The following is a 19,971-nucleotide window of genomic DNA, read 5'->3' on the forward strand; positions in this document are numbered from 1 at the left end:
TGTGATTACCAGAATTGACCACACACTGGGTACTTTATGGAGCTGCATTTTATTGGAAAGTTCGAGTGCTCTTTAATATGTTGCTTAAACTAAATTATCAACAAAATTCCCAAAGCTGTTGTGATTACATACTTCTTCCTAATATAAAACCTTCAATGGCATCTTTACACTCTGTGGCTGTCATCACTGTGTGGTGCTTTGTCGTCTTCTTTTTGTGTTCCGGACACATTTTTAATGTTTTACCAGATTGGTTATTGTGATTGTTTTGTTTTTATGTTTGATCAAATGGCTTCCATTGGGTCTTCAACTTTGGTTAACCCTTTAACAGCAGAGCTTTGGCTCCAGTGTTGACTTTAGTTGTTTTTCGACTGCTGTAACATTTAGCAGATTCTGAAACTGAGAAAAGCAGCTTTGCGCTGATATCCAAGGCTTTACATTCAAACTGTGTTGCCTACTGGTGCTAAGCTTATATGAAACGGTGCTTTTCTCTGCGTCAGCTGTTTTTACCGAAATCGCATTAACGGTCAAAGACTTACCGTATTTCAAAGAGCTTGTGTTATTTAGTTTTATACCATGGTCCGAGTGAATACTCCATTCGGATAGGTTGCTGGGTGTGGATTAAAAAGTGGTAATCCACAGTGATATTGCACGCCTTAAAATGAAGTTCAGGTCACATATCTTAAATCACTGCGCTGGATTCTTTGAAACACACTTCATCATCTGGGGAAAAAAAAGCGGTAACAGGTGAACGTTTTCTCTGAACTGATGCTTTATTTAATGACGATTAGCATATTTACATATTTTTTCTTTGCCACTGCAGTCGAGGTCGTTGCCATGTTACCATGCCAACGGTAACATGGCAAAGCGCCGGACCACACCACGCAACACAGTCTGCTTTTTGTGAAAAAAGCGATTTAAACAGAAAAAAGAACAGGAATAAAGTACTAAAAACTGAAGATTTATTTCTTTTGTATGTGACCATGATATGTAAGGGTTAATTGCCGACGAAAGTGTGCATTATCAGAAGTTAATGTACTTCGCGGAAGCGACAATTCGGGCTTCCACGGGTGCCTTAATTTCTGATAATGCACACTTTGTCGGCCGTTAACCCTTACGTAACTGGCAACAACAATGCTAACTCCTGTGGGGCTCCTGCGTTGACATTCCTTTGATTAGTTACTCTTTAACTGTTGACCCAATTAACATAATTCCAGTGAATTTCAAAGCATAGAAAAGCAGCCTTGCATGGATATGAAACACTTCACTTCAAGTGTTTATAGCAATTAACATAATTCAGCTGATTCTGACACGGAGATGAGCTGTTTTGTGCTGTGATGCAACAATTTGTTAGTGATGCGTCCAAAGCTGATACGAAAAGCTACTTTTCTCCATCTGGACCAGTTGATTCATGGTGAATGGATAAATGGTCAAAGATTTACTGTAGGTCAAAGTGTGTATTATTCAGGTGTTGCCGGCGACATCTCTGGGGTTAAAGGGTTCATTTAAAAAGGATTTTTAGATGTATTCATCTCATTTAGTCCACTTCAGTTTTACTTTGACAGTTTACCAAGAACAGCTATGTCTATATCAATATTTATATAGATTTCTATTTAGATAAACTGTTAAAAAGTTTAGCTTTTAGGATGTTCTTTTCAGATTTATGGTAAAACATATTTTGCTTCCTTTCTGCATTTAGTAAAGCCGGAAAATATTTTACACTTCTGTGATTTATCCCTAAAGATAGTTCCCTTAAGTGCTGGGGTCTTCTGTGTTCAGGGCCCTTTTTTCCCTCCGATGGTCCGAAAACCATGTTTTGGAAATGTGTAAAAGTGGTATGTTGTCTGCTCTGTGTATATCTGCACTCAGACAAGTACCAACCATTAAGAAAATTGACAACAGGCAGATGTAACAGTGCAAAATTAGTGGATTGCCTCTGAAACGGTCAGTCGAGATTTATGTTTATATTTCTCTAAAGCCACATACTAAGAAAAGCTAATAAAAATGTTATAAACACTAGGAAGCAATAAAAAGCAGAAAATCATTAGAAATTGTAAGGTGTTATAAAATGTATTCCCTTTAAAGCTGCATCTTTTGACTTGGTCATTTGTAATATTCAGAGTTTATTTAGGTTGGACCTTGTCAGGATATTAAACATAAAGTCTCCATAGGTTTTCATTTCTGGTTGTACTTTTTTTGTGTGGATTTTTAGCTGCCCATTTTTATGTGGTGCTTTCAATAAATGCCCACCGTTGGTGACATTTCATAAAAGGCCAGAGTTGAAGCTGTGAGTGGAAGGCAAATGAGAAACTGTAAAAGAAATGCAGGTAAATGCATTAAAGTTATATAGCAGCAGTAAAGAAAAAAAGCGTGAAATAAACCCTGGGAGGAAGTCTCCACACACTTTAAGCCTCGCTGTGTACAAGTTTATTTTTGTTACAGTATAAAATGACAGTTTGGGCCGACAGTAGATCAGCCAGTAGAACTTAAAAAGTATTTTAGTCCTTCTCATGGTCTGTTCTTTTCTTCTGGAGATATCGCTCACATTTGCAGCCCCCCCCCCCCCCCCCCCCCCCAAAGTACTTGAATGGAAGAACGAGTATTTATTTTACTCTAAAATCCTAAGGTTTTTACTTATATTTCCTGTCATAAAATTGTCTGTTTGCATTTCTAACTTTGATCCACACAGATGCTCTCGTAGTGGTTAAGGTCAGAGCTTCAATTTTGTTCAGTTTTAAAAGGAAAGGAAAAACATTATATTCTTAATATAATCTTGCAAAGGTTTATTAAAAACACAGAAAAAACCTGACTGTACAGAGCAGATTATGTAAGACCAATTATAGTAAATGAACTTTAAAAAGCGAAGACATTATCACCTGACTTACTAGAAGAACGTGTTGTTTACAAAAAAGGTTTTAGCTATAGTGTTTTCTTGTTTATTGCGGGAAATATTTGCCATAAATAACAGGAAATAACAATAATAGACGTTTAAGGCTGTAACACTTTATTGACTTTTCTCAAACACTTGCACATTTTAACTTTTTCTCTTGTTTAAACTCTCAAAGTTAAAACTTTAATAGAAAAATTAATTCAGTGTTATAAAATGAAATCCATGATCTGATTGTGATCAAAGATCTATGTAACTCTGTTAAGCTGCTCATACAGAATGTCTGTGTAGAAGAAAAACAAAGGAAAAGATTGATTGACAAGGTCAACATCCAATCAGGATGCAGAACACAATGCGCTGTAATCTACAAAAGAGCGACACTGCAAAAGGGGAACCGCAGTATTCTACTCTATTACTGTTACATGTCATGTAAGACATGATGGTTTGTTTTGCTTTAATGTTATACATGGGAATGGGTCAAACCATAGAAAATGGCTAACTTTTTTTAATTTGGAAGGTCCAAAATGGTTATTCTGACCAAAAGAATGACTGACTGACTAATAGCTGTTTGTTTCTCTATAAAAGTCCAGGGCTCCAGACTAACTTTTTTCACTAGGAGCACAGTGGCCCCTAACTGAAAATTTTAGGGGCACAACCAGAAAATTTAGGGGCGCATACCGTAAATCAACATGCTAACCAAATCTACTAATTTCCACTGTATTACTAATAAATACTTTAATAATAGATGCAGAAATTAAAATGTGATGTTTCAAATTCAGTGTCACATTTTATTCTGCACTTTTGAAGATGCAGGTAAACTGACAAAAGCATCGCTGTCATGACAGTACAAATAAGTAAAGAAAACGGATGGAAATTTATCTTTGTGACACCAAATAGGTGCAGCCAGGATGCACAACAAGCGTGTTTGAGATCACCCAGGTGAACTCAACGCTGCGCAGATCACCTGGTGGGTGACATATATTTTTGTTTTTGCTCCAACATCACCTGTCAATCATCACAAAAATATCGGGAGAAAGGGGACACAGCTGGAAACTGAACTGACTGAAAGCTGCCCTACAGACTACAAAACAATGCATTATGGGACATGTGTCCTGATGGTTTTTGTAGTGGAGTGATTAATTAAAATAATTTAAAATACCAATTCATTAAAAAAGGCTACATACATCAAAACATTAGAATAATCATAAAATATATAATAACACAGATCATACTAAGGGGGAGAAGAATATTAAAACTAAATTGAATGTTAAGGACAACTCCATCTTCCTGTCCTCCTTTAGTCTCGCTGCAGATTCGCCTTCATCTCACAGCCCACGTCTATCGTTTGATTTTCCCCACGTATTTTCAGTGTGTCTAAAACGAATGTTGTTTTTGCTCGAGCGTGTTTAAAGTTCAAGCCCCGTTAGCTGTCACGCATGTAGGTGTGGGACATTTAATCTCCTCAGCTGACCCGACTCCCGCGGGACGGGAGCGGTGTGCTGCCGTAACCCGTTTGATGCGCCGCCGTAACCGTCACCAAAACCTAAACCTTCCTCCGGGACTGTGCGGCCCAGAGAAAAGTTCAGCACGGACTGCATACACTAGCCGCAGGTGGGAAGAACGAATCAATAGTTCGCTTATTCATAGCTCAGACACACACATATCAGGTTGTGATGATTCCTTCCCACAGATGTTTACGCGCGCTCGATTATCTCTAGGCCCCTCCCCCTCCACGCATTTAGCCACTCACAGTGGCTTTCCCTATTCTTCTCACACGCAGTGGCCGCCTCACAGACGGGCATCACGCGAGTGTGTGCTCGTGTTTAATGAATATGTGCGCGAGTGTGTGTGTCTGCCTGCGTGCGTGTGCGCTCGCGTCTCATTGATTATTTCATTGATCATTGACGTGCCCCTTCAACGTTTGATGTATAAAAAAATATAAAGGGTGGGGGAGGCAAATTTACTGGTCGCGCATGTGCGACTGGATGTAAAATTCAGTCGCACACTCTCAAATTTTGGTCGCAAAATGCGACCAAATGGTCGCAGTCTGGAGCCCTGAAGTCTATGGGATTTTGGCTTCTTGTAACCAGCAAGTACTTCCTGTTGGGAACGCCAGAGGGGGAGAGGCCACTCAGCCTAGTTCTCATACATTATCAGTGGTTGTATTTGCTATTTTACAGTCAAACCCTTACCAGAAAGGAAGAAATCCTGGTTAAACACATATTTATCGTTTTAAATTAACCAAATGTTGAATGCACTTATCCCACTTCCTCTTTTATTTATTTTTTATTCTCTTGAAAGTTTTTGTATTCACATAACATTACTCACTTTTTACTCAATCATTACTCTTTTTTTTTTTTTTTTTTTTTTTTTTACTTGGACCAGACTTTAGTCGTCTACTCAGTAAATTGCAAAATTTCAGAATAAGAGCTGTAGCCTGAACCAATCAGCTGGGGGGTAAATCTGCCTTAAATGTATGTTTCAGTCAAATCAAGTGAGCTTTGTGAAAACACAGAAATGTCATGTTCAACAGTGAACTTCACATTTTTATATTTATTTAAATCAAATTGCACTAGAACAGTTGAACTATGATAAATGCTCAAAGTCTTTCTTGTATTAAGGTATCGTACTAAAACCACATCGGGTTGTTCACGTTTGACAGGTCCTTAGATTTGTGCTTTTGTATTTTCTCTTTGTCCTTTGCTCTTTATTCCTCCCCTCCTCTCTGGTCTGCCCTCCTGCCCTTTAATCATCTCCCATCCTTTACTTTAAAACAAAAAATCTTTGTTGTTTTCTCTGCCTTTGTTTTCTGCCTGGCTGTACTAAACCATCCTTGGCTAATCTTGGCAGTGCCTTCTTTCTGATAGCACTTCAGTTATCATGATTAGCCCTTTTTAAGCCAAGATGCTGTTTAAAGTGTCTTACACAACACGGCATTAACACAGCTGTCATAAAGGCGACTGAAATGTAATAAGACAAAGTGAAATCATTGTGGTGTGTACATTCACAGCTGCAACAAACAGAACTGGTGCTAAGAGGTGTTGAAGGATCTTTGGTTTTTGTTCTGTGCTGAAAGGAATCTCTTGAAGCTTCATAACTATAAAAGGACAGTGCGATGAAAGCATAACAAACTTGTCAGATGGAGAGAAAACAGTTTGCTTGTCTACTCTAAGCTTTAGGAAAAGAAAAATAATTCTTAGACTAAAAAAAGGATAATGAGCAGCTGACTCCAGAGAAATGCAAAACATCTCGTCGTTAACATACACTTAATTGTAGTAAGGTGGATTAAAGCTGTTTGCACACTACAAAAACAAACCCCGTAGAAAAAGGTCAAAAATTCTAACACCAGTAGCTGCGGTTACATGGAGAAAAGTAATCAAAATAATCGCCTGATCAGAATAAAAATGCTTCATGTAAACACGCCATTCAGAATACTCTTCCCCATCAGAGTCATTCCACTCGAGATAGGTGGGTTATGCCAATTGTTGATCCGATTGTGGTGCATATAAACAGTTATTTCCACTTTAAAATATGTAGAGCTTTAACTTTGAACATATAGAGTTCTCTTGCTATGTTGTGATTCCCTTTTCAAAGCCTTTTTTCATTTTTTTCTTCTTTTTTTTCACCTCACTTCGTTCTTGCTGTAGAGCATTGTGTATCAATCTCTTCCATACTGTGTCTCCCTTTACTGACTGCGTACAGTTTGTCACATTTACATAATCGTAATTAAAAGACCACTGGGAACGCTTTTAAAATGTAACAAAAGACGATCGGAGTAGGACTTTTAGAACTTTAAGTGGTCCTAATTGATAATGGTATTTAGAGGTGAATTGGATCTTTTTTTTTGTTCTTTCTTTCTTCTTGACTGGGCATCAATGCTGTACTTTAAATGAATGACTTCATGAGTGAGGCAGAGCTTAAGCCTAGTCACAGCCAAAGTGACAGCAGTAAGAAATAAGTGATGGACTTGAAGTACAGCTGGAATGAGGGGATAAATGCATAAATTGGAAATGGATAAAGAGATTCCCATTGAACTCGTTCCCATTCCATCTTGGATGAATATGACTGTGTGGGCACATATGGAGCTGTCTGTGGGTGGAACCATGCTGTCTTGCGGTCATGATTTTTGCGTGCATCACTGCATGTATGTTAAAAATGTTCATTGCTGCCTGTATTTGTGCCCGGGTGTTTTTATTGCTTGTGGATTGTGTGCTCAGCTGCTCTGGTAGCTGCCTGCAGCAGAGGGATTAGTGGGGTAGCACCGCTGAAATGGAGCTGATCTATTTGTGTGCGAGTTTGGGTTATTCTGTGGCCCCATTGGCTGTGAATCGGATGTGACTTGTGTGTTGCAAGTTTGAAAGGGAATTGGATCGGATTACAGGAAATCTTGGCACCAGATTAACTCCAATCCCCTCAAGAGAGGATGAGGAGCAAAACAACGATGAGAAATGCAGTTAGAGCAAAATGCATTGTTTAGATTTATTGGGAAACAGATGTATTGTAGAGTCTGCTGGTAACTGGGCTTCTGAAATCGCTGTCTAGCACCTTTTTTAAATGGCTTTTTATTTCTGATTGTGATACTGGTGTATTTTATACAGTTGCAGTTTAACATAATTCATTAGGTTTAATGCTACTGATGTTTTAGAATAATAACGTGGTTATTTCTTTAATGTTACTTTTTGTTGAACTGTTGAAAGAGAAAATATTCCTATAATCCAACCAGATCGATCTGTCTATGGCAAATTGTTCATCAAATTCACCTAAACCATTATATAATGGTTTCAGAATAAAATAAAACGATTGTATTGATATTGGAAAACACCATTTGGATTGAGGCATTACAACGTAAAAACGACCAAGTGCATCACAGCAGACAACACACTTGTGGTAGCAGCAAAAACTGATCTGTCCATCATTCCAGTCCAATGTGTGGAAACACTTTGAATTTAGGAAAGACATGTGATCATACAGTGTGGTAGAATGTTCTAATGTTTTGTATTATTTTGATGAGGAAACATATAAGGTTGCTGAATTTTCTGAAACTAAAATGTGAATGGATTTGCCATTATTTCTTGTTTACATTTTTTTGTTTGTACACATATTCAATTTACACTTGATAATCTTGCAAGAAATCCAAGAATTCTGGAAAACATCACATGCACTGTTCAGTACCAGGTATTTATCTGAGCCCCACTGGTTGAATTCTTGACTAAATATGTCCTAGATCGATTTTAGGTCAGTAAATCGGAGCGAAATAAGCAAAATAAACCAATATCTACTATAAATCGTATCGGCAACCACACATTATGATAGGAATCGAATCATTGTTCAAATGAATCTGTACACCCTAGTTTATTCAAACTTGCAGATTTGATCCGTACCAGGGTCTATTTCCTCAGTCCACTTAATTCTACCAACCCAAATTCTGGTGTGAATCAAGAAAAGCAGACTCTGCCTTTTTATCACAACAGCTATGATGCTGTTTATACAAAAAGAAATCTGGATATGAAGTCACCCTGTTGTAATGTAACACCCTGACCTGCTCCTCCTGACTCGCATGTGCTCTGTGATGTAGTCATTTAGCATGTCAGTGTTATTGATTGTACAATTGATTTTTGCTCCCACTGCTACATGATGCACATCACACATAAAGTCGTGGAGCTTTATGCCACATTACTCTGTCCCTGAACCTTGCATGACCCAGCATGTGTTGCTCTCTGCCTGCTGGATATGACGTGTTAGTGGATGGCAGGGGAGCGTAGCTCTTTGTCTGTGTGCAGTTTTCTGTGAATTATCACTATTTTCTTTTTCTGAGCTTTCTATTGTGTGTCAGAAATATAACCGTAACAACCTTGATGGCAAATGGCTTGTTTTTGGACTGCTTAAGGCGAACTGGGGATTGAGTTTGTGTGTTAGGTGTTGGAAGAAATGCAGTTACTGTTTTCCCTAGCTGGATTTGATGATTCATTCTGACCAAAAAGAGGGGAAAATCTCAATTCTCCATTCCTTCAAAGCTTGACTAATCCAAAAAATAACTTTTGAAATGGACATTAATGCTTTACACTGATGTGCTTTGGCGATTTAAAAACAAAACAAAACAATTGTCTGTCTATTTATACACAGAAATCGTAAAAACCTAGTGTGAATTTTAGCTAACATTTCTAAAGTGAGCCTGGCATAACCATGACTAAGAGAATGGCGGCCCCTGGCCTGTGGGCAGCGCTAGAAAAGCGCATGCTTTAAGACAACACAGCTGCCTTAGTGGGCTCGGATCTCCCAGACGGGAACAGCGGGGCAATGCAGCAGACGCCATGGCAGGACTACTGGGTCAGATGGGCCAACTCCGTCTTTCTTCCAAGCGAGGACACATGCGAGGCTTCCGCCGGAGATTTGGCGCACAGCGGGCCAGTTGCACCTTTCCGGTGGCAGAAAGAATTGTGCTCAGAGTATTTAAACACACATGTGCATTGACGTTTTAGGGGATGTTCGATGGCCGTTCTGAATGTCAATCAAGTCACGTACTTCTCGGAGAGGATGACGATTTGCTGATGGATTTTTAAAAATATATATTTTTATTATTCATTGTTATTTATCTTTGATGGCCCACGATCTACCCACATGCCCGTCGACTTAATGAGCCCCCCTGTGCTTTAGTGTCCTATTATTCATCAGTACATAGGAGAACTAGAACATGTCTACATTGCCTTATTTTATAGAGACATTGCATACTGAGACATTGGATTATAAAGTGCATAAGCAAAACAGTCAATAATAATGTGAATGTGAAATGAATACGCTATCCAGAATCCCTAGAGGGTCCATCAAGCAGGTGATTGGTCAGAGGGGTTGCTGGGAAGTTTCTCTAGTGAACTGTTAATGTTTGTCTTTTATCTGCTATAATCAGTCTTTGCGGGGTTTAACACCACAAATAAGTCTAGCTTTTTTGACAAAAGCTCAACATTGTTCAACATTGAACTCAAAACAGAGAAAGACCAAAGAAGAGGTTTATGGATGCAGTGAACGAAGACTGAAGGTAGCGAGTGTTAGCGTAGAGGATGCAGAAGACAGGGTTAGATGGAGTAAGCTGATTCGCTGTGGCGGCCCTCTGAAGGGAAAAACCGAAAGGAAAAGAAGACCATCAATTATTTGGTTCATTATTCTGAAGCACAGTATGTATCACTCTACCAGGCTCTTGACTACGATACCCATAATGCAGCAACAATCAATCAGTGTGGCTTTATAGTTTGTTGAAGTTGTATAGATAGTTTTTTTTTTTAGGGCCGTGTACCACAGAATCATTTCCAGGTCAACCGGAATTCATATATAAGGAGCGTTGTATTATATGGCATACTGTCAATTTTTGAGAATAGTAAATGATTTTAAGTGCGCCCTATGGTCCAAAAGATATGGTTTATTGTTGTCTCTCTGAAGTCTGTTTTTATTTGTCAGTTTTTTAATTTAACTCACTTTTGGAAACTCTAAAGAAATTTCTGGAACATTAAACTTTTGTTGCTAGAGTTTTGAGAGGTATAATTGTAACAAATGGGTCATAGATGGAAAGTTACCTGATTGATCCGTGGTCTGTTAATAACTGAGGCTCTCTGCTTCTCCAGCTGTCATCAATCCATCTGATCCATCTTTTCAACCTCAGCTCTGCTGTCTCCACTCTCACTTGTCTGTTCTTTGTCTGCATCCTCACCTGATCGATCCCTTTTACCTTTATTCCCTCCATTTATCCATTTGGTCAACCCCCCTCCCCCATTATCATTTTTGTGAAAAGCGTTTTTGATCTGCACTTACTCCCTGTGTCATGTTCCAAAATTGATCTGTTTTTAGCACTTTGTATTTAAAACTTCGCACCAGCGGACTCGCCAGTGATGATACAATTTAAACCCCATTCGGACTCAGTCGCCTCCAGCAAGGAGAAAATTGTCGATAATCCCAAAGCTTTTAAAGAGTGCATACCAACGTGCGAGCGGTTGAAGGGATGCATTCAGCATCACAGTGACCTTACCCTCTGCTAGTACAGCTCATTGACTTTGATGCCAGACCTTATGAAACAGTGACCACTCAATCTGTTACACTGGCTGCTACTTCACTCATTGACTCAGTGTGTGAGAGCAAGGAGAATGGCTTCAAAATGGAGGGACACAGACTGTGGCACTGTGTGACAATTTGTGTGCACCTAAAATACTTGGCAGTCTTGTATTTTCTGCAGTGTGCCGATAGTTCCTGATTGCCTCTTATTGTAACTTCCTGCAGAAGATGGTTGCACATCGGAAATGTGCACAATCAGAGATGCTGTGTATTGGTTAGGATTTAAAAGTTCAGTGGGACTGTATTAATCATCCCAGTTAAAGCTACTAGGTAATTGCTAAGCACAGGTAGCACCCGTTACACATGCATACACATTTTAATTGGTGCATTTCTAGTCACACTGTTTTTCATGTCAGAGTGCATAACTACAGAACCGTGTGGGGGTGTTTTATCTGGGTAGGTTTTTATTTGTATTTGCCCTCCTGTGTGTTTGTGTGTGCGTGTTTATCGTCATTTGTTAGTCTGTGTGTTCTCTAGCTTGTTATTTTTCTGATTCCTTCAATGGAACAAAACAGAATAAGTGGTCAGAACTACTTTGTCTTTGGGAGAAACACTCATCTGCCTTCCTCTCACTATCTTTTATTTCATTGACAATGTTCTGTCAGTTGAGAGTTTAGGCTAGAGCAATGACTGTGTTTATAGATGGACAGACTTGATGGTCATGAAACCCGTTAAAAGTCAGCTTGCCTTTGGGACCACCTCTAAAAAGCCTAAGATAGATGCTTGTTAAAAAAAACCAGACCCTGGCATGTTTTGGAACAAGGTTTTTCTAGAGCTGAGAATCAATGGAAAGACTACACCCCTATTTGTATGAAATTTTACTGCCCATTATTAAAAAATAGATAAATAAATAAATAAATAAGCAATACAAACATTAAACCAAGTGCAATTTTCATGAATATTACATTCAAATTAAGAAAAGGTTTTTGGAACCAAACTGTAAAAAGTTGTAACTTGTCTAACAAGCCACCTAGTTGTAACTTAAACCAGTGTTTTTCAACTAGGGTGCCGTGGGAAATGGTCAGGTGTGCCGTGGGAAAATGCCGACATTAACTTATCTAAAAACATTTACCATCTCCAGGACATCAGCTCTGTGTTCATCCAAACAGGCCCTGATAAAACACTGAGTAGTTAGGAATATGAAAGATCGTAAAAGACTTTTTCTTTGTGTTTGTTTGATTCTATTAAAGACATTTTGATAAGAATGACGGTACCGCGATTTAGCCGTAGCTTCAGCTGTTTTAGGAAAGTCCCGTCCCTTTAACTGTCTCCATCAATCATTCTTGGAGGCTCAATCACACTTCATCAGTCTGACCAATCAGAAGTGGTTAAAGTCTTCACTTCCTTTTTTGTCTGATTCTGCTCATAAAGTCGCTCAGTTCCAACAAAAATACCAGCTAAAGCTCGTCTTTAGCGGTGTAGCTTTCCACAGAATCCGGTGTCAGACCGTGGAAAAAGTGAACTAAACAATGAAGCTCAGAGAAGCGAATCTATCTTCGTCTGGTGGCTGTTTGCACTACATCTCCCATGATGCATTGGATTAAAGTGACAGCGTCTCAGCACACAATAAATTTTCGTTGTTAAACGTCTTGAAACCACAACGAACACACATCTAACAGTTTTTTAATCTTCTAACTTAACTTTTTATTACATCCTTTAGATCAAACAGCTGCAACTTCCAGCTTTTTCTGCCACAATTATCACAAAAATGCATGTGAGTTTGCAGAGGGGCTGTAGATCAATACAGACTCTGAGTTTATCCTTTTTTTTTTTTTGGATGCTGGTGTGCCGCGGGATTTTTGTCAAGGTTAAATTGTGCCATGGCTCAAAAAAGGTTGGAAAACACTGACTTAAACTGACCTGGCTCCAGTTACTTCTGTTTTGAAACTGGTCTTAAATACGGAGTTCAAAATAAATTAAAACAACTTGATTTATTGTTGAAAGATTGTTTTTAGTACTTTTTACCCTTGACCTCACAACTATGTTCTGAGAGCTTGGTCTGTTATTTTGTCAGCAGCAGCTTGAATAGATTCCACCTTTTCTTTCCGATGTTTTTCCCCAGGGCTTTAGCCACTTTGTTTAGCTGGCCCGATTAGTCACTAGTTGTCCTCTCACTTGCCTGATGGGAATGGTGTTCTTATAATGAAAGTGAGTCGGTTACTGGTTCTGTTTTGGTATATCATCTGGGTTCGCCCTAGTCTTTGCCCTTTACATGCAATTTTTTAGCCTTTTTCAGTAATACCTACTGTATTTTCCCCCAGCTAAAGACAGCATAAAATGCATTGAGAAAGGCAATGGTTACTAGACTAGGGGAAACATATTCTGAGTGTTGGAAGTGAACGGTTGTGTTTAACCATGAAGTTCGACTCCATTTACAGAATCTTTGTTTTCAATACTGTCTACTCTATAAAGTCACACTCTGATCATCTTTTGATCTCTTGTAAAAGTGTTCCTAGTGGTCTTTTAATTATGATTATGCTGTTTTTTGCCAACATGTAGTTTTCAAAGACATTTTCTTCAGGGGACAGTAGTTCATGAGAAATTCACCTCTGTTCACCTTTAATTTCACCTGAGTTGTGGGCGAGACCATTGGAGTGAGCTCACCCCTTCCCATCATTCATCTGTTTACACTCTCTCCTTACTCTCTCTGAGGAAAACAAAGACACACATGGATCAAGTCGTCTAAGTGTTGATGCATCAGAAAGGAGTGGAGCAGGATGCTTGTAGCCGGCCGAGCAAAATCCATACGTCACAAATATGCCATTTTTCAAACTGCATTTTTACGTCTACTCCTGACTCACAACAAATTGAATAAAGAAATACTCAGAAATTCAGTTGTTGAAAACACCAAAAAGACGATTTTCATTGGAGTGGGTCTTTCATGCTTTTGCCCTTTCAGAATAGTATATGCAACTTTTTATGTGAGTGGATTTTTTTAGATGTGGGGGGACATGGAGTGTTTCATCTTCTGTATCCTACAAGTTAAAAAGACCTTGAAAGAAACGATTTCATATTTTAAAAAACAAACATTGGATTAATGAAGATCTGCTATGAGTGAGTCACACAGGAAATGTGATTTTCTCGTCTTAAAACTTTTCTCATTTTTAACCATGCAGGGCCTCTTTTCTTCATTTTAGCAAATTGGTTAGAGGGGAGTCAGACTCTAAGTTTTGCGGGCTGACATGCTGGTTGTTGTTGCTTCTAAAATGCTAATAATAGGGCTTTTTCCCTTGAGCCACATTTCTATTGTTTGATCACTTTGGTGGCATTAACATCTATATTCCATCATCACTGGGACAAATTTTTATATCCATTGTATGAGACTAAAGTTGTGAATCTAATTGCATTTATGAAGATGAAATCTAGTGGAAAATTGTCTTATGCTGGAGCGATTACAGTAATTCTGTGTTGATTTATTGTCTAGCTTCATTTAACGGTGGTGAGAAAGTAAGTCCCATAATTTTCCTATAGATTATACAAAATGCAGAACTCCCTTTTTCCTATTTCTTCAGGTCTGCCTTTAGAGAAAATAAGGGTTTTATTCTTTAGGGGTTTGGGGTAGTTAACACTAGTGACTGCTGCTGTAGACAAATATTTCTAAAGCTAACAACTTAAACAAAATGCTGCTTTATTTTCTGTGCAGGTTGGCTATGAGAATGCAGGAACTGTGGAGTTCTTGGTGGACAAACATGGAAAACATTACTTCATCGAGGTCAACTCCAGACTCCAGGTTGAACACACGGTCACCGAGGAAATCACTGAGTAAGTATCTGATGTTTTCTCGTTTGTTGGTGGATGCAGCTGTTGTCATTTTGCATTAAACGAGTGTTTGCAGCGACCTGTCTCCATGCAGCCGTAAAAATGAACTGGATTCAAGGGTTAGAGTTGAAAGTATGGCAAGGGTAATAGACATTAGGCAGAAACAAAATGGACGAAAATAGATTGACATTTATACATTAGACAAAATGGAAAGAGGAATGACGAAATAGATGTGTGAGGAGAGAAGACCATCTGAACATGCAAAATTATTGAAGGGATATGGTTGGGGGGGGGGGTGACTGCAATGAAGGAGAGAGGTGAGAATGAGATGGTAATGAAAGTTATAAATGGCATTCTGCTCCACCGATGACCCATGAGATATGCTCAGCTGAAAAGTCCACAGATGGGTTTTACACAAAATACTTAACCTTAAGTTGCGCACTCACGCACACACACCCACCCACACACACACACGCCCACACACACAGACACACAGATGTTGGGCCATTTTGATTTCTTTTTTATTTCATAGGCTGTCAAAGGAACACAGCTAATACGGCAGGTTATTTTAGGGGGGAGAACATTGAAACAAAATTACTTGCTTCCATGGCAACCGGACATGATTGACAAGTGTATTTGCTTTCATGTGCTGGCTTAATTACACGTTGTTTGGCTGCTTTGATTTCTACTTTATTTGCCTGTTTCCCTTTTGGACGATAGAGTAATACTCTTTCAAGTCTAGAACTTCATCATATCCTCTCAAAACAAAATCCAATGCATTTTTAAACTTTAATATCTAATCGGCAAAAAGCTATTTTTCCCTTCCTATTATTCCGCTTCCACCATCTTTACTGATTAAATTTATCTTTTGTTAAAAGATTTACAGCCACAAAACACATCTTTAAAGACCCACTCCAATCATCTTTTGATCTATTTTAAAAGCCTTCTCATTGGTCATTTAATTATGATTATGCCATATTTAGCTGAACTAAAAAAAAAAAAAAAAGTCGCTTTCCAGGACATAGTTTCTGCAGAGTGGCAGTAGTTCATTAGAAATTTGGTTCTTAAGTAGTGGCAGGGACTGTTGCTGTTTTCATGTACCATCCCGCTAGTTTACAGCCCCTCACAACCCCAACCTAACGTTAACGGTGCAGGGAAAAAAGACGTGCATGGGTCTAGTGAATGCATCAGAATGGCGCGGAGCTTGTGGGTTGCCGTAGTAACTTGTACATCACATTTACAAGCATTTTCCTATGGCATTTTGCTTCTGCTCCTGATTTACATTTTGAATAAAGAAATACTGAGAAATGCAATTTTAATGATTATTTTGTCGTCCATCAGAAAATGTCACAAGAAACATGTTTAAATCACCAAAAACACAGATTTCATTTGAGTGGGTCTTTAAGGCTTCCGTTATCAGGGTATTTGAGACACTAGGGTCTTTACCCATTCATGTCTTGCCAAATCTAACCTAAAATGAGCTCTAATGCCATGTTTTTTTATTTATTTTGTCCATCTCTTTGATGTGACTTCCAGATATTTTGTGCAGGAAATGTCATGACTTGGTAGTGAGTGTCAAATGCAATTACCAGTTTTCTTCATGGAACTTCGGTCCTCACCAATAGTTTTTACAACAAAAAAAGGCAAATTTTTGCTTACTTGGTCTAGAAAAACACAAAGACTTTTACCAGCACTGTTGTATGAACCGTAATCTCTACAGTAACATTTTGAAGATATTTAAAAAAATACAGTCACTTTTATGAACATGGCACATTTCACATCAATGGTAGTTTACGTCATACTGTAGTATGATTCAAAACTTGTTCAGTTAGCTGGAAGTTGTGTAATACTGACCTTAAATACACTCATTCTCCAGTTTGGACATCTCTCATTTAAATCTTAGATCTTATTTCACAAAGCAAAATTGTTCGTTTGAAGTGGTGGTATTACCTTATTTGCAGGGCATTGTTCATGAAATGAAACGTGTTGACAGTTTAGTTGTCGGAGAGGGTTGGCATTTGGCTTTCAGCACCATTTGTGACGACTGAGGAGTGCAGATTTCTGGAGCGGGAACAAAAACCCAATTGAGCATCCATCTAAATTTTGCAGGTAGAGTGGGCTCTTTACAAAAAGTATTAACTCTAAGAGCAAGTGACAAAGCGAGCGCATGCTGTGTTTTTATTTGAACGTTCTGCCTCTTGGACTGAAAGTTCAGTCAAGTGAGACAAAAAGCCCCAGGATTGAGATATGAGCACATTTGTTCTTGCATTTGTTTGAAACAGACTCTTAGTAATGGACTTGTCAGGGCTTGTTCTCTTTTTTAAATGTAAAGTTTTCTGATTTCAAACTCCTAGTGGTTTGTTGTTTATTTCTTCTCCTACATTTAAGTTTTATAAGCCTTTTGTCGTTTAGGTTCTCATTTGTTATATGATTATTTACCCCGATACTTTTTAGGTTTGGCACTAAAAGAAGTAAATCAATTATTTATAAGTACCCCTTCTTTACCTTTTCCTGCTATTATACATTCAAAATTCATCCAGTTTGAAAACATCTCCCACTTTTATTCTTTTGACATGTTTTGGTCATTTGTTGCCCCACAGGGCCTAAGTAGAAGTCACTCATTGTGTAAGCAAAATAAAAATTAAAACTACATTTTTTTCCCCCAACTTTTTTGATCAGAACATGCCATGCTGCTATAAGGTTCAGTTGAAGGCCAATTGTACTGAAATGTGTATAGTTTTCTAATTGAATACTTTGAAGTGACGAGTCTTATGCGGTGAGCCATCTGTGATGTAGCTTTTGGTGGCTTCAGATCCTGACTGTTAATCGCTGCCAACTTCTGTTTGTTCTGAAAACAACTTTTCTTTGCCACCTGCTTATATTCCTCCTGTTCTTTCCTCTATTTTTTGCACCCTGCACTCAATCCCCTTTTACAGTGTTCGTCTTCCCTCTGTCCTTTTTCGAGTAACTGGGACCGTTGTCCGTTGCCCGTTCTTTACTATTACTCGGTCTTGCGCCTCTGTTCATTCGTTAATATCCCTTGAAACCAATACTTTATCAGCTTTCCCTGTTTCTTTTTTACTTGTTGCCTCATTCAGTGTGTTTTCATCCCTAATCATTCCATTTGTCCTGAAATTAACCTTTCCTTCTCTTGCCATCTGTGTTCTGTGTTGTTTTTAGTTCCTGCACTCCTGCACTCCTGCATAAATATCTAATTTTAAGAATCTATTCTTGTAATGGAGTTGCCGCAACAAATTTCATCATAGTTTCATTTTGGCCTAAATAATATACTCTGTCCATCCATCCAAATTCTTCCGCTCATCCAGGACTGGGTCAGGGGGGGCAGCAGTTTAAGCAAAGCTGCCCAGACTTTCCTCTCCCTGGGCATTTCCTCCAGCTCCTCTGGGAGAATCCTGAGGTGTTTCTTGGCTAGCCAAGAGACGGAAAGCATTTTTGGGTCTTTCCCAGGGGCTTCACACTATTCTGCCATAAATATTTACTCACAAGTTTTGTCTCGTACATAATTCATAGGGTTTAATGGCATGTCAGCCCTCCCTGTGTAACAACCATCAGCTCTTTTGGGGTTAAATGGTGGATTCAAGGGATATTTGATATTCATTCCAAAATCATATTCGTGAGTTGAAGAAAAATATTAGGCTCTCTTTCTTTAATTTATCCAAAGTTGTTGTTGTTTATTGACCAGATTTCAAAGTTCTTCCACAGGTTTTTCATGTCTTCATAGATCGTCTTTGTACATTAGTGCACAGTCATGTTGGAACCATTGACTGTTTATAAGAACTCGACCATGTGAGTGTGATTTCACCTATGGTTTCAACGAAATTAAGTAATTTCATTCACCCTTTTTTTCGCAATACATGGATGTTCTCATGTTGGAACCAGACATCAGTAAGCAGTGATTGGTGTGAGTCGGGCTGAGTTACCATTTCTATGGCAACCTCTCTTGTCAAGTGAGCTTGTTGGAAGCTCACACCCCTGGTAAAGCGGACTCAGGAGAAGTCTTCAAACATTTCGAACATTTCATTTGAGACCACATGGTTTTAATTGAGGCATGTGATGGGTCAGTTTATAACTTGAATAACTTGCACTACAGAAAAAATGTCATGAAATAAAAATTTGTTTCGGATCAGAGCTCAAGAACCCAGATGCAGAGAACGGACGCAAAAAGGGCAGGTTGAAGTTGTGTAATCAAAACTAAGGAGCAGCGTGTGCAACATGAAATGATAATCAAACAGCAAAATGCTCTAACTCTGAGAGATAGGCAGACAATTTATTCAACTGACAGGATGCAGTTGTGAATTCCAGCAGGAAGCACAGGTGAGTGGGCGGAGCAGGAAGGAGGAGCCACAGAAGACCTGCACAAGATCAGGAAGTAAACACCAAAAACAAAACAAGCAGAACATTAGGATTAGTTAGAACATGTAAAAAAGAAAGGTAGCAGGGCTGGAATAGTTCTTTTGAGAAATATGACTAAATAATGGCTGTTTATTTCTCAATAGAAGTCAATAAGATTTTGGTTCTTGGAGCCAGTGGATACTTCCTATTTGGAACACGAAGGGGAAGGGGTCATTCAGTCCAATTCTCTTGAGTCAACATTGAAACTGGAAAGAACTATTCCCAAAATGTTCCTACCAAATTTGGATAATTGAATTCTCAAAAATAACTTTGAACGCTAAAACATTCAGAGTTCCTTTTGGTTCAGTTAATGGGCCAAACCTACTCTTAAAAAAAACAGCAACACACTTTTCTTAGCCATTAACAAGCGGCAATATCCAGACTGGATAGTGTTCAGACTGGATTACCTGATTTTTAAAAAAAAAAAGAAAAAAGAAAAAGAAAAAAGCAGGGGTAAAACAAACAAATGGCCTTTTCTGTTGATTTCTCTGAAGTGTTTTTTTTTTCCTGTTTCTTTGAGCTAATTTGAGCTGAGCACTTTTGAGTCTTGCATGGATGAACTAACCTACCTTCTTCTTTTGTTAAGTGCTGAACTATCCCAAAATATTATCTATATTGGCCACACGTTAAAGTCTTGTTTCGCACCACTAATCTTTTGCCATGGAGGTCAATGAAATGTTTGAATTTAATGACTTTAAAGGACTGAACCAATACCTTTGGGAAGTATGGTGTATATAATTTTATTTAACTGTTAAACATTGTGTCTTTGGGTTAAAGTCAAATTTCTGTTTGATCTCAACTACTCCTCAAAGGTTTTG

General features: G+C 38.5%; 1 protein-coding gene across 2 annotated transcripts in view; it reads left to right on the top strand.

Annotated features, from left to right (window-relative positions):
* The window catches only part of pcxb (pyruvate carboxylase b), a 355,470-nt gene that overhangs the window by 58,360 nt on the left and 277,139 nt on the right, over nucleotides 1-19,971 (top strand). For both annotated transcript variants that reach the window (XM_078936075.1, XM_078936074.1), the window contains one exon: nucleotides 14,625-14,743. In XM_078936075.1, coding sequence (XP_078792201.1) covers nucleotides 14,625-14,743 — 119 coding nt within the window. The remainder of the gene's footprint in view (nucleotides 1-14,624; nucleotides 14,744-19,971) is intronic.

The sequence above is a fragment of the Oryzias latipes genome, chromosome 18 (genome assembly GCF_053564925.1).
Source record: "Oryzias latipes strain Hd-rR chromosome 18, Olatipes_Hd-rR_3.1".
NCBI classification, from domain to species: Eukaryota; Metazoa; Chordata; class Actinopteri; order Beloniformes; family Adrianichthyidae; genus Oryzias; species Oryzias latipes.